The 14,494-nt window shown below is 56.4% G+C and overlaps 1 protein-coding gene across 4 annotated transcripts in view; it reads left to right on the top strand.

Annotated features, from left to right (window-relative positions):
- Window positions 1–13,555: 13,555 nt before the first annotated feature.
- The window catches only part of GRIN1 (glutamate ionotropic receptor NMDA type subunit 1), a gene marked incomplete at both ends in the record, with an annotated part of 36,576 nt that continues 35,637 nt past the window's right edge, over window positions 13,556–14,494 (top strand). For all 4 annotated transcript variants that reach the window (XM_084219494.1, XM_084219493.1, XM_084219492.1 and 1 more), the window contains one exon: window positions 13,556–13,813. In XM_084219494.1, coding sequence (XP_084075620.1) covers window positions 13,556–13,813 — 258 coding nt within the window. The remainder of the gene's footprint in view (window positions 13,814–14,494) is intronic.

Below are 14,494 nucleotides of genomic sequence, written 5' to 3'. Positions count from 1 at the left end.
TGTCAGAGTCCCTCAGGTGGGAGCAGACCTTTAAAGCCATCGAGTCAGAGCAGCACCGCCAGGGCACCACTGCCCCCTGTCCCCAGGTGCTGCATCCCCCTGGCTTTTCAATTCCTCCGGGGATAGGGACCCCCCTGCCCTGGGCAGCTGTGCCAGGCCACGGTCACGGTCCCAGTAAAGAAATTTTGTCCAATGTCCACACCGAGCCTCTCCCTGAGCCGTTCCCTCTCCTCCTGTCCCTGTTCCCTGGAGCACAGCCTGACCCCCTGGCTGTCCCCTCCTGTCAGGGGCTGTGCAGAGCCACAAGGTCCCCCCTGAGCCTCCTTTTCTCCAGGCTGAGCCCTGCCCAGCTCCCTCAGCCTCTCCTGGGGCTCCAGCCCCTCCCCAGTTCCCTCCAGCCCCTCTCTGGGCTCTGGGTCCCTGCAAAGGTTGCTGGAGGTGCTGCCCATCCCAGCTGCCTCTCCAGCAAACAGTACAGAGGGCTTTGAAATCACCCTGAGCCCTTTGGGTGGATGGGACTAGGGCAGGTGGCTGCAGTTTGTTCTTTTAATACCCCTGGATAGCAAGGACTCCAAATTCAGCCATTTCAGATGAAATCCCAAATCTTGGCAAGTGCTTGCATATGTCCAGAATATTCTCTCTCATTTTCTGGTGAAAGACACCATTGCTCAGTACTTGAACCAAATTTTCATTAGAATGCAGCTCCTGACTACAGGGGGAAAATACAGTAATAATATTTTTTCTGAAAATAACACAGAGAGAGAAAAGAAATTACAGTTTGGTGAGATCTATAAATTGTTTTTCTTACCCATAAAGATGGAATGTTTCTTTCACTTTGGGAGAAACAGATTGTTCAGTGCAAAGACTGACCCGTGCTACCAATCAATTAATGTTTCATTGCTGTCCCATCGATCCAAATTCACTGGAGTTGAACTTCCCAGGACAATAACTAAGAAACACAAGCCAAAGCAAAACTCAAGGTAAATGGTTGGTGATTTAAGCTCATTAGTGCAGCCAGATCAAGTAATTAATTGCTCCATATGAACTTTAGGGTGCTCTCCTACAGAGTGAATGCAAACATTCTCTAACCAGCGGGGAGCTGTGAGGAGCTTTCCTGAATTCCAACCAAAAGTTCCCTTCCAGCCTTAAAAAGACAGTAAAATTCCCATTGAGAACCTGCTCTGTTCATGAGACACATTTCAGCACTGATGTGCTGTCAGCTGTCTCTGCAGGGCACAGAATCATTTCTGCAGCTCCTAGGGATCCACCCCGAGGGATGCAGGGGATGGCTCCGAGTGAAAAATCTGCTTTTTGCCCCTGCCTGCAGAGTGCAGGGCTGTGGGACTGACAGAGCTGAGAGGCGTTAACACAACTGGGGCTCACTGGGAATGTTTTCTCCTTTGAAGGCTTGAAGGGAACTTTTGGCTGGGACTCGGGAAAGCTCCTCACATACACCCACAGTTTAGTCTGCAGTCCCAATTAACATCTGACACAGAAAAGGGCACTGGAACCCTGGATTCCAGCTCCTGTGGAACACTGGAGCTGGAATTCTGGTGAAAATCCGGGTTCTGCATGAAACAGGGGAGGGGATGGAGGGAAATTATTATAGGACAACTTTACCTTAATGAAGTCATTTTTAATGGGGACACGCAGGGCCTCCCCCTTCCTGCAGATGCCCTCCGTGGATCCGGGGGATGTTCACCTTTCCCAGTTCATGAAACGCGGCTGCATTTCCCGTCCCCTCCTCGGAGCTGCCCGGAAAGTGGGGCTGGCCCGGCTCAGGGCAGGAGGGTCCAGCTGGGAGCGGAGCACAGCGAGAGGTTCTCCTGAGGGAACGGGAGATTTCCCCTGAGGGAACGGGAGATTTCTCCTGTGGAACGGGAGATTTTCCCTGAAGGAACGGGAGGTGCTCCCCTGAGGGAACGGGAGATTTCTCCTGAGGGAACGGGAGGTATTCCCCTGAGGGAACGGGAGATTTCCCCTGAGGGAACGGGAGGTGTTCCCCTGAGGGAACGGGAGATTTCTCCTCAGGGAATGGGAGATTTCCCCGGAGGGAACGGGAGATTTCCCCTGAGGGAACGGGAGATTTTCCTGAGGGAACGGGAGATTTTCCGTGAGGGAACGGGAGGTGTTCCCCTGAGGGAACGGGAGATTTCCCCTGAGGGAACGGGAGATTTCTCCTGTGGAACGGGAGATTTCCCCTGAGGGAACGGGAGGTGTTCCCCTGAGGGAACGGGAGATTTCTCCTCAGGGAATGGGAGATTTCCCCTGAGGGAATGGGAGATGTTTCCCTGAGGGAACGGGAGATTTCCCCTGCAGGAAGGGGGGTTTCTCCTGTGGAACGGGAGCTTTCCCCTGAGGGAACGGGAGCTGGTGGGGGTGCGGGAGCAGCAGCCCGGGGCAGGAGGCCCGGGAAGGGCGCTCGGTGCTCGGCTCGGCCGCACGGGCAGCACCGAGCTGGCCTCGCCACAGCCTGGGAAGGACCCGGGAATTCCGCAGGAAGTCGGTCCGGAGCGGTTCCTTCCTCTCGAGGGGCCAAGAGGCAGGGCTGGAACGGGGATTGAGCCACGAGATGGCACCAGGCGGCTGCCAGAGCCGGCGGGACGGCGAGCAGCAGTTCGCTGCGGGCTGTGGGCAGGAGGTGTTCACTGGCTGCAGAAAGTGTGTTTTGTGTGTTTTGACCACACAAATCTGGGCTGGCACTGCTGAAGGCGCTCGGGCTGTGCTGGCCACCGGATCAGCTTCAGAAGCTCCATCCCGGAGCAGACCCGGCCCGTCACAGCCCGTGTGTCACCCCGGGGCGCTCGAAGTGTCCCACAGAGGCTGCTGGAGCACAGAAACATCCGAGATGAGAGGCATCACCTCGGTGCAGGCAGGGAGGAATAATTAATCACCGTCATCTCCAAACCATTGTGGTTTTCAGCCCCAGGTTTTGAGCTCCTGGATCCTGTTTTGGCTGCAGGATAAAAGGCACCTTCACAAAAATTCTGAAAGGTTATGATGCTTCCCCTGCTTAGGGAGAGAGAGTCCCTAAGTCTCTCTTAGAAAGAAGAGCATTTAGAGAAATCTCCATCCCTTCCCTCAAGCCCAGAGGGGCAGAGGAGAGCCCACAGCCCAAGAATCTCTGGGAAGGGGAGCCAAAAGCCCCTTTATCCCTTTGCTCTTGAGCCCCAAGAGTCTCTCAGGCTGTAACTCAGCAGCAAATCCCTGCCTCGGGCAGGGCCAGCCAGGGCTGGGAGCCAGAGCAGCGATGCTCCTGGGCAAAAAGCAGTTTTTTCGGGAGGTGAAGGGCAGCCCCCAGCTCCAGACTTTTCCCCATTGCTGGGCCTGATTCCTGGTGCTCCCTGGAGGAATGTGAGGTTTGCCCACTGGGATCTGTCCCTGCTTGGTTCTGGGATCCTCCTGTTCTGCCTCAGGGCAGCTCCACCTCAGCTGAGCACTGACCTGATCAAACAGGGACAGGCAGCACCTGGGCTACAGCCATGGCAGTGCACAGCTCTGCTGCAGCCAGCTGTGCTCCTGCCACATCTGGATGTATGCCACAGCCTTCCCTCAGCTCCTCCTGAGGGGCTGCACTGTGCCAGGTGCACAGGAGCTCCTGGGGGCTGCTCACAGCTGTGGCCACTGAGGCAAAGGCCAGATTGTCCCTGCCACACTTCAGGTGATGCACATTGGCATTCTGAGCTCAGTCCCTGTGATCTCTGATTGTTGCAGTGGCTGCTGTCACTTGGAGCTCAGGCAGTGAGAAATGGGGGACACCAAACTGGAGCTGAGCTCAGCACACATTTCCAGGCAGTCACCCTGGTGACAAGTGACACCGTGTGAGCTCTCCCTCCAAAAACCACTTCCCTTGATTGGAGTGGTCTGGGCCAAGAAAAGGAGCCCCTGGAAACCTTCCCAGCCTTCAAGCCTAGGAAGGATTATTTCAGAAAGGAGCTGTAGTACCCCAGTGCCTGGAGATACCTCAGCCCTTCTGGAAGGCTCTCCCACATCTGCAGGCAGCAGTGGGGGCAGCAGGGATCACCTGCCTCTGCCCAGAGCTCACTCTGAAGCATCAGCATTTTCCTGTGCCTCTGACCCACCCCTGCAGCTGAGCTGAGGTTCAGGACAAAAGGAGGAAGGCAGGGAAAGTGTTTCTGCATGTGGGAGGTGCTGTGGGCTCAGCAGGAGCAGTGGGAACACAGAGGAGAAGCCCTGGGGGTCCCAGCCATGTGTCCCAGGAGCAGCCCTGCCAGTTTAAGGTGCTTTTACTCCAAGAAGGTCCCATCTCTAGAGCTTCCCTTCATAAATGAGCCTGGAGCTCTTCTGCCTTGAAGATTGGAAGCTGTGCCTGTGGCCAAACCCTTGCTGGGCTGCCCAAAAACTTCACCCAGGACTCCTGAGTGCTGCTTTTGCCTACAGCCTTTGCACACTGGAGCCACCAGAGCCAGAGGTTGGTCTTTGCTCTGGTTGTGCACCATATCTGATGTCTCTTCACTTGGGAGGACAGTATTCTGCCCTAGGAAATGCTGAGAAATGTTGCAGGTGAATGTCAGAGCCTAACAGCCACAGATTTTTTTTCATTTTATTTTTTATTAAAATTTAACTTTTATTAATTTTCTCATTGAATTATTTATTTTTATTTCCTTTACAGAAAAAAAAAAAAGTAGCACTGGTAGTGAGTAAAGCACAGGGGACTTAAAGAGCCCCAGGGCCCCCAGGCAGTTCTGGGCACTGGTGGGAACACAGAGTCTGTGAAGCCCTGCAGAAGGAGCCCTGCAAAGCTCTGAGTGCCTGTCAGGCCCACAGGAGAGCCCTGGCTGGTAACTGGTGCTTGGAAGGAGATCTGAGCCTTCCTCCACTTGTTCTGGGGCTGCATCTGCTCACTGTTCCACCAGACAAATGCATGCTAGGGATAATTAGCATTAATGTTAGATCATTTTGTAGGCTTGATCTGAGGGGATAAAAAAGCAAGGGCCGTGGAGAACAATAATAATTTCTATTAGATGAGCTGATACAGCTGGAAAAAAGTGGATGAGCTTTCAGGTATAATAGCCCTCCTTCAAGAATAATTAGGAATGTAATTGGGAACAGCAGAAAAACACAGAATCCTGAAATAGCTGGGGTTGGGAAGGAGTTTTAAAGAAGATCTAGTCCAGCCCTCCTGCCATGAGCAGGAGCATCTCCAGCTGAACCAGGCTGCTCAGAGCCACATCCCATCGGACCTGCACAGCTGCTCCCTGCAAGGGGGGGCTGATGGTGACCCCCTCACCCTGCAGGGAGCAGAGAGGGGACACAAAGGGCAGGGGGGGATCAGAATCCAGGAGTGGCACAAGCAGACCAGACCTGAAGTGCTGACAGGAGGTGACTTTACCCATCCATTGCTGGTCCCCAAACCTGGCCAGGCCGTGTGTCAGTCTAACACTTTCCTTTTAAGCTCGTATCTGACCCTTTTGCCAAGTTTGATGGAGTTTATGTGTAGACAGAGCTCAGTCAGGCAGGAGGGAAGACACAAGCACTAATGGGAGACAAGGGGAGCCCTGAGGTTTTGCTGCATAAACCCAGCAGCAGCAGCAGCTTCCATGGCATGGAGTCCAAGAATTGGTTGCTAGAATCTTTATGAGCACTCATCCTTTTTGTTCTGCCCTTTTTCTTGAAATATCTTCAACATCCCTCTCCTAGGATGTTCAAAATGTCTTGCACACCTCTTGTACATTTACAGGGGCAAGAAGGAGGGCCGGGGCACCCTGGGTTCACCCCTCTGGTGAAGCACCCCCCAGCAGCAGGGAAGGATCAAAGGTTGTTCGGGGCATGACAGGGGGTTCTGTGAGCATCTCTGCTCCCCAGGACTGGGCTGGGGCAGGGACCAGGACTTAGGGAGCCCTGGGTGTGTGAAGGCTGCCCAGCAGCCCTGGGGCTGAGACAGGCAGACACAGGTGGGGGCAATGGGCTAGGACAGGGGGCTGAGGGTACCCGAGGGTGACAGCAGCACCAGGACCCTGCTGAACAAGGCAGGAGCTCCCCAGACACGCAGGGATGTGGCTCTGCCCTGGGTGCTCCTGCTCTCTGGGGTGGCCCGAGGACGAGGAATGCTGGGATGAAGCTCATCCCAGGCAAGTGGGAAAAATTAGGTGCAATGCAGAGACTTCCTTCTCATTCCAAACTCCCCAGGAGTGCTGGGCAATGACCTGCAGGGGACTGTCCCAAGGCAGCTGGGACACAGGAAAGGAGGAGGCTGGGACATAAGTGTTTCTGTAAATTCTGTGAACTGAGCACAACGAGGTGTTGGTCAGGTAACTGTGGCTCCTGCAGCTTCTCTGTCTGCTTTTGTGAGACACTGAGAGTCTTTAGAGCAGCACACAGCAACCTCAGCAGCACAAAAGCATTTGTCTGGAGTTGGGAATGGTGCCTTTGGAGACACATGGCCATCACCTTGCAGCAGGTACAAACCCCCAGCTGCAGAAAGCTTCTGAGTTAGCAGAACCGAGCCCCTGAGGCTGGAATGCTCCCCACTCAGGTCTGACACACACAGGAGCAGTGGTTGTGAGAGAGGATTCACCTTCATTTCAAAATGTTGAAAACATTTTGAATCTCTAGAAAAACAAGTAAGGAAGAAATGTGTTTCACTGATGCTAGAGATCCTTAAAATGGCTGGGATTTCCCAGCACATCTCTGCATTAGATTGGGGCTGGCACTTGACCTGGGGACTGAAATGGGAAGTGAAGAGCAATTCCCAGGATGTCATGAGGAGGATGAAGCCTTGAAGGGCTGGGTTGTTAACACAAAGACCACAATATGAAAAAGACATTAACCTAGAGAGAGCATCCAAAGGGGGGCCTTAAGGGTGGGGAAGGGGCAGGAAGAGAAGCCTGATGAGGGAGGAGTGGCTGAGATCGCTTGGTTTGTTCAGCCAAGGAGAAGGGGAGACTGAGATCAGACCTCACTGGGGTCTTCATGATCCTCACAAGGGGCAGAGCAGGGGCAGCTCCTGTCTCTGCTCTGGGACAGGGACAGGAGCCAGGGCACGGCTGGGGCTGGACAGGGCGGCTCAGGCTGGAGCTCAGGGAAAGGTTCTTCCCCCAGAGGGTGCTGGCACTGCCCAGGCTGCCCAGGGAATGGGCACGGCCCCGAGGCTGCCAGAGCTCCAGGAGCCTTTGGACAGCGCTGCCAGGGATGCCCAGGGTGGGGTTGTGGGGGGTACTGGGCAGGGACAGGAGCTGGGTGATCCTTGTGGGTCCCTTCCAGCTCAGGGGGTTCTGTGATTCCCTGATCCATGCCACTTTACACCAGGCAGCCCCAGCTCTGTGTTTGCCTCTTTAGGAGGCCCCCTGTGAGACTGTGCTTTCCACAAAGGCTCACTTGTAAGTGCATTGCAGAAACCTTCAGGGAAGAAGATGAGATTAAAGCAGTGTCTTCTCCAAAAGTGGTGCTGCCTCATCATGTTTTACTTGGTTTTTTTTTTAGGCTGGTTTCATAATAGAACTTGTGTAATCAATCTTTCTTTCTGTCATCAGCAACGAGATTTTGATCTCCTATCAAGCATCAGTCACACAGGACAGGAGAGCACAGCTCTCTGGGGGCAGGTTTGTCACCATATTCCTGTGTTCTGGGTAGTTTTGAGCTGTCACCTACCACTGGTCTGTTCTGGTGTGCTGGAGCCCATCCAGGCTTCCCCCTCCTGGGGTGAAGGACCCAGTGCAGCACCGAGTGTGCTGCTCGTGCCCCTGAATGCCACATTGTGACCACTGGGCCAGCCTGGGCTTGGACTCTTGCTCAGCTCCTCCCAAGGCTGTGCACATCTCACTGATCACCTTTGGTGTCTTTGAAAGCCACATCTGGCAGACTGGAAAGTCACTCTCAGTTTCCTGTCCCCCTAGGGTCAGGAGGATTCACAGAGGGGCTGCACAGACTGGAGAGCCCCTGGAGCTCCTGCAGCTTTGCAAAGACAGGAACATCTCTCAGCAGCATGGTGAGGGGCTGAGCACTGAGATGCCCCAAGCATCACCCCCTGCAGGGGGACAGAGCCTCGTGTGGCTGGGCCAGGGCAGGGCTGGGACACCAGGGATGCTCTGTGGTGGCTCCTGTGAGAGCACAGGAGGCTGGGGCATGCAGCCAAAGGAGATGTCTGCTGCCTCCCCCCAAGGGTGGGTCTCAGATGGGAACTCCTGCATGCTTCTGCACCCATCACTGTGAAAACAATGTCCTGGTTTTGTCTCTGGAAGGGCTGCAAGTTCCAGAGCACCTCATTTGTCATTGACCCCTTTTTCCTTCCCCTGTTTCAGCCTCACTGCAGCTCCAAGAGGTTGGAAATGCCCAGAGATCTCCCTCTCCCCTTGACAGGGCACAGCCATGGCACCTCTGCCCAACAGTGGTGCCTGTCACCACCGGGGCTCTGCTGGGGACAGACAAACACCTGGAGAGGTTCCTGTGGCCCCTTTCCCGGGGAGTTTGGCCCCTCCAGCCCCCCCAAACAATGGGATGGTTTCTGCTTGAGCAGGTGCTGCACAGGCACCAACCACCACTCCTTGCAGTGGGCAGGATGGAGATTGCTGCTGTGCTCCAGCGTCCCCAGAGAGTCTCTGAAGAGGGAGGTGACATTGCTGGTGTCAGCTCTGCTGTGGAGGGCAGACAGCCCCATCCCACTGGGGAGCTTCCCCAGGGACACCCTGAGCGTGATGGGGGCACCAAGGGCTGCAGGGGGCTGATGTTCCCTACGTCCTCCATCTCCATCACCCCATCCCCTGGCCCAGGCTCCATCCTTCTCTGAGGAGAAGGGCAGGAGACCCCCAGGCAGTGAGCAGGCTCTCTGAGGTGCTTTTGAGCCCCTGCTGTGTGGCAGTTCCAGGGGACTGGAAGTCCCTGACGACAAACTGTCCAATCTCCTGGGACACGATGTGCAGGAAGCTGAAGCCCAGCTTCTGGCTGGTTTTCCAGCAGAAAATTGGAATGTTATCAGAATGAAATTTTCCTTACAGTGCATTTCAAACATGAAAATCCTAGTTTTCCCTCAGAAAATGTTCGCAGTTGAACTTCCCACCCCTCCTACTGCACATCTGACTGTGTTTCTGCACCTTCAGCTCCCTCTGGTTGTACAGGAGCTGCTCTGGGGTTTGTCACCATCTCTGCCTCCAGCCACCGATGTTCCATGTCCCATGCTCTTACCTCTGACCCCAGATCCCCCTGCCTGCCCAGGAACCCTTCAGTGTTCCAGACTGACTGCTTGCCCCTCGTTTATCTCCCCATCCCTGGATGTGCCCAGCTCCTGGGGGAAGGCAGAGCTCTGCTGAGTGCTGGGAATGTCTCTGCACAGGGTGATGCAGGGGGAGACACCTCCGATCTCATCACCTGCTGGAAGGTGGTGCTGCAGCTCCTGTCTGTGACAGCAGGGGCTTCAGATGTGCCAAACACTGCTCAGGAGGGTGGCAAAGGCCTTGGGGGCCTGGAGCTCCTTTCTGTGGGCACAGCTGGGCAAAAGAATCACAGATGCCCATAGACACCTAGAGCATGGAGCTGTGCTGCCTGGGGACTCCAGCAGCCATTTCTGAACTGCAGACTGGGCCAGCTCAGTCCCTCTCAGCTGGGAAAGCATTCAGGAAGAGCACAGGAACTAAGGGACTGCAATCCATCCTGGATGTTTCTGGAAAAGAACTGGAGACAGGGCTTGAACACACAAAAGCAACCAAGAGGCTGCTCAGACGCTCCTCCCTTGGTTTCCACCCCGTTCTCCCTGCAGCTCCCCCACCACAGGAGCAGAGCCCTCGGGCACCTTCCCCTGCAGACTCCAGTCACTGCCTGTCTGGGTGGCTGATCCTGTGACAAGGACATCCTGCTGTGTCCCAGCTGCTCATACAGACCACAGCCCCCAGAGCACTGGCAGTGAGGACACACTGTGCTAGCCTCCAGGAGGGTTGTGAGGAGCTGCTTGGGCTGTGCACTCCCTGCCTTGTCCCCTGTCCCTGCCAAGACCTCAGGCTGTCGTTTGCCGTTGTTCTCTGTCCCTATCCTGGATGGCAGCACGCTCCAGCTGCATCCACTCTCCCCTCTGCTGGAGCAGATCGTGGGGAGTTTTTCCTCCAAATATTCTGAAGGATGGTTTCTCCATTTTTTGGCCTCTTTGTAAAGAATGTGACCCCCAGATCTGCAGGCAGCCTTCCTGTGCAGGGTTCCCCAGTGCTTCCTACAGAGGCTCAAGTCATTGCCAGCTGCTGCTCTGACTCCTCAGGGTGAATCCAAGGATGACAATGTCACTTTTTGTTTGGAAATTCATGATTTCTGACTCCCAGGTCAGTATTAGAGACCACATTTACAGTCCATGTCTCCACTGGATGTGCAGTCCTGTCCGAAAAGCAGGACAAAAAATTCTTGCTTCTGCTTTCATGGCTCTGCACTGGCTGTCCTAAAATACATTCCAGTTCTGTGCTTATCAAAGAACCCAAGTGATTTGGCATCATTATTTGCTGTCTCATAGATTTTATCACCAGTGATTGCTTCCAGAGCAAAGGCAGGAATACTGAAGTGGCAACTGCATTGCAAATCCTTTCATCCCTGTCGGAACACCCACGTCCCATGGCAGCTCTTCAGTACCAGGCCTTGGAGCCTTGCCATGGGCACTCTGCATGTGCTTTGCTCCATTTTACACCTCAGATTAACCTTGCAGCTGCACACAGGAACCATTTCCACAGCCTGGATGGCAGCTATGCTCTCAATTCCATTTCTTCTTTCTCAAAAGAAGAATTGTTTGGTAGCTCCACAAGGAATGGCACAAATTGCATATTCCTAATACTTAATTTGTCTTCTGTGAAATTCCCCATTGCCTTTTCTACCACTGGGACTGTTGCCTTACCTCGAGGCAGGTGAATTTTCCAGCTGGGTTCTGTGATGCTCCTCTGAGCTCTCCAGGTTTTACACTGTGTCACTCTGGCCTTGGGATGAATTACAGCACCCATTGGCGAGGGGACACCTCACCCACACCCCTCCCACACTCGTGTCCAACCCCTGCATCCAGGAGATGCCACATGAAGAGCAGGATCACACTGCACTAATTGCTAACAGCCAGCCCAGTTCCTGCCCTCAGCCATGGCCAAGGAGGTGGCCACGATGTGCCAGGAGGCAGTGACAGGGAAAGCAGAGCAGCCCTGGCTGCCAGGAGCAGCTGGTGATGTGGCTGTGCTCCCCATGCCCAGCTCCTACCTGGGGAAGCCCTGTACACCCCTCTGCCTTCAGAGCATCAAAGAGCCTGAGGATGCAGCGAGAGGGAGACTCGTGTGGTGACAACATCTGTGCTGGCTGTGCCTGGCTGGGGGCATTGTCACCCGGGCTGCTCCTGCTGCCAGCACAGCCATGGTAGGCAGGACCTGAGAGGGAAGCAGACTTTTCTCAGATCTCCACAAACAAGAGTCTCTGGAGACAAAAGATGAAAGGAGGAACAGAGGGAAGAGCCTGCCAGCATGGTAGGCTCCGTCCTAAGCATGGCCATCCCACACTCCTGGGCAACCCAAGAGGGACTCAATAGCTTCAGTCCTTCTCCCTGCAGGGAGATCCAGGCAATGAGAGGGAAAGAGCCCTTGCACTCCTAATAACGTTTCAGAGCCTGCCTTTTGACATTTCCTTTGTCTTCTCTGCCAAGACACCTGCTGTGGCCAGGTCCTGCCTTTGTCATTCTACTGCCATCACACCCGCCAGGATCCAGGTCTGTACAGCCCACTCCAGAACAGTTTCTTCCCACACAACCCACTGCAGGTGCACCTGGTAGCAGAGGAAGGAATGGAGTCAGCTTTGTGCAGACTGAGGGGAGGGATGCAACTCTCTTTGGCTTTCACCCTCTGTCCCTTCAAGACAAACCCACACCATGTGAATCCAGCCAGGTCCTCCGCTCCATTCATGGAGCAGTGGCAATGACATGGTGACACTGAAAAGGGTTAAGCTTTCCTGGAAGTCTGTTCCAGGAGCACAGCAGGGTTGGTGAGGAGCTCCATGCCAAGCACTGCAAGAGTTAAGGCGAGGTGGGGACGTTTTCCTTCTCTCAGGGAGCGCATCAGGACCTACATGGCTTTCATTGCTTCCCCAAGCCATGGTCTGCAGCTTCCTAAGAGGGTCTCATGGCTGGAAGAGGCTGCAGAGCCCCCAAGCCCAGCACGCTGAGCCCTGCAGCGTTACACAACGGCCATTTTGCTCCTGCAGCTCTTTCCGAGTGCATGTGGGCAATGTGGGACACAGGCAAAATGGTTTCCATGGCAACTCGCACTTCAGAGATGCCAGTGAGAAAATTTGCGTTGGGGGAAAATATTCTGCTTTAATTCACGTTGCAAAGGAAGGACAGAGGTGGGCTGCAGCAGCACCCCAGAAATGGTGGTGTAAAAATATCCCTGGTGGTTTTGGTTGTGCAGTGCTCGGTCTATTCCCTTCCCGGGCTGGCTGTGCCCTTTGTCCCATGCAGCGACAAAGCAACACCCTCTCACTACCTGAAACCCGTTGTTTTTCTCCAAAAAGGCCGAAGTGGCAGGTCTGGGGAGCAATGTGCTGTTCTGGCCACCTCACCCCTCTGGCCCTGGAACACAGTCCAGGAGTGAAAGTCAGTCTCTTTCTGCCATGGAGCTGGGCTGCCCTCCAGATGTTGGCCACTGGCTGCTGTAACTCCATTTCCTTAAGGGAGGCTAATGGTAGCCCAATAACAGGTAGATGATAGGAACCCCAAGAAATCTCCTCAGCAGAGAAATCTTAAGGTTATTTCCCATAGTAATTTGGTGAATTTAATGGAGGGAAATGGCTGGTTTCCGTGTGAGTTAATGTCTGGATGAGTGGTGGCTCTGTCTGGAGGGACAGAGTAAAGCCAAGGAACCAGGCTGAGCATCAGCTGAACATCTCTTCCCAGGAGCTCTGCTGGTCAAGGGAGGGTTCCCCAGCACTGGAGTGCACACAGACCATGACAGAATCCATGTCACACACAGCTGTGTCCAGGCAGAGCTGCGGAAGTGTGCTATTCAGAGGTGCTGCATAACTGGGAATATTGCTGTGGAGAACAAACCCACGGACCGTGTCTTACCACCAGTCCCTGGTTTGCTGAATGCCCGGTGTGTCCGTGCCTTCCGCGGCACCGGGGATGCCCTGATCCCGAAAGGGCACTGCAGGTGAAAAGGGCGGAGCGGGACCCCCAGAGCTCAGCCCCGCACCCCCCGCACAAGCGACTCTCGCAGGAGGTGCGGGACGCACCCGCACGGGGACAGCGGGACCCGCGCCCTGCCAGAGGTGCCACCGACCCCGCAGCGACCCCGCACACCCCGCGGGAGGGGAGGGGGGCTCTGCCGCAGCGCCCGGGGCGGGCGGGGGTCCCGGGGGCGGGCCGGGGCGGGCGCTGCGGCAGCGCGGGGCGGGGCGGAGCGGCGGCGGCGGCGCGGGCGCTTCAGCACCGGGGAGAGCGCCCGGCAGCGCCCGCAGCGCCCGCAGCGCCCGAGCCGAGCGCCGGGCACGGCCCGGTGGCCGAGGGCGATGGGGCCGCGCTGAGCCGGGCGGGCGGCCCGCGGGGCGGGCGGGCGGGCGGGGGGCGCGGGGGGCCCGGCGGGCTCCGGGCCGCCCGTGGATGAGCACCATGCGGCTGCTGCTGCTCGCCCTCCTCTTCTCCTCGTCCTTCGCCCGCGCCGGCTGCGACCCTAAGATCGTCAATATCGGCGCGGTGCTGAGCACCAAGAAGCACGAGCAGATCTTTCGCGAGGCGGTGAATCAGGCCAACAAGCGGCACGGCACCTGGAAGCTCCAGCTCAACGCCACCTCCGTCACCCACAAGCCCAACGCCATCCAGATGGCCCTGTCCGTTTGCGAGGACCTCATCTCCAGCCAGGTACCCCGGGACGGCGACCCCCTCCCCGCCCCGGCCCCGGCGGGACCCGAGCCGCCGCCCCCTCAGCCACCCCGCCCCGACCCCGCCGTGCCCCCGGGCCGAGCCGAGCCGTGCGGGGTCTGCCGGGCCCGGGGCGCGCTGCCCGCATTGCAGCCTTTATGTAAGAGCGGCCGGCTGCGTGCTCCGCGCACCCCCGGGCACCCGCACACAGCCCCGGCACCACGGGCACCCACAGACACCCTGGGGCACGCACGGGCACTCACAGACACCCAGGGGGAACAACCGGGCACCCACAGACACCCTGGGGCACGCACGGGCACTCACAGACACCCTGGGGCACACACTGGCGCCTGCACAGCCCCCAGGCACATACAGGCTCGTACACACCACCTGGGGCACCTGCAACGTCCACCCGGGTCACACGTGAGCTCACACACACGCCTCAGAGCATGCACAAGCTCACACACACCAGGGTGCACATGGGCATCACAGGCCCCCGGGCACACACGGGCTCATACCAGCACTCCAGGGCACACAGGGGCACCCCCACAGCCCTAGGGCACACGCAGGCACACACACCCACCCCTCATGGCACACAGGGATCACACACGCACTCTGGGGTGCACACCAGCACCCACACGCATACCAGGGCACACATGGGCTCACACACGAAGCCCAGGC

The sequence above is a fragment of the Fringilla coelebs genome (genome assembly GCF_963513975.1).
Source record: "Fringilla coelebs genome assembly, chromosome: 21".
Classification (NCBI taxonomy): Eukaryota; Metazoa; Chordata; class Aves; order Passeriformes; family Fringillidae; genus Fringilla; species Fringilla coelebs.
This window is presented reverse-complemented; position numbering and strand designations above follow the sequence as displayed.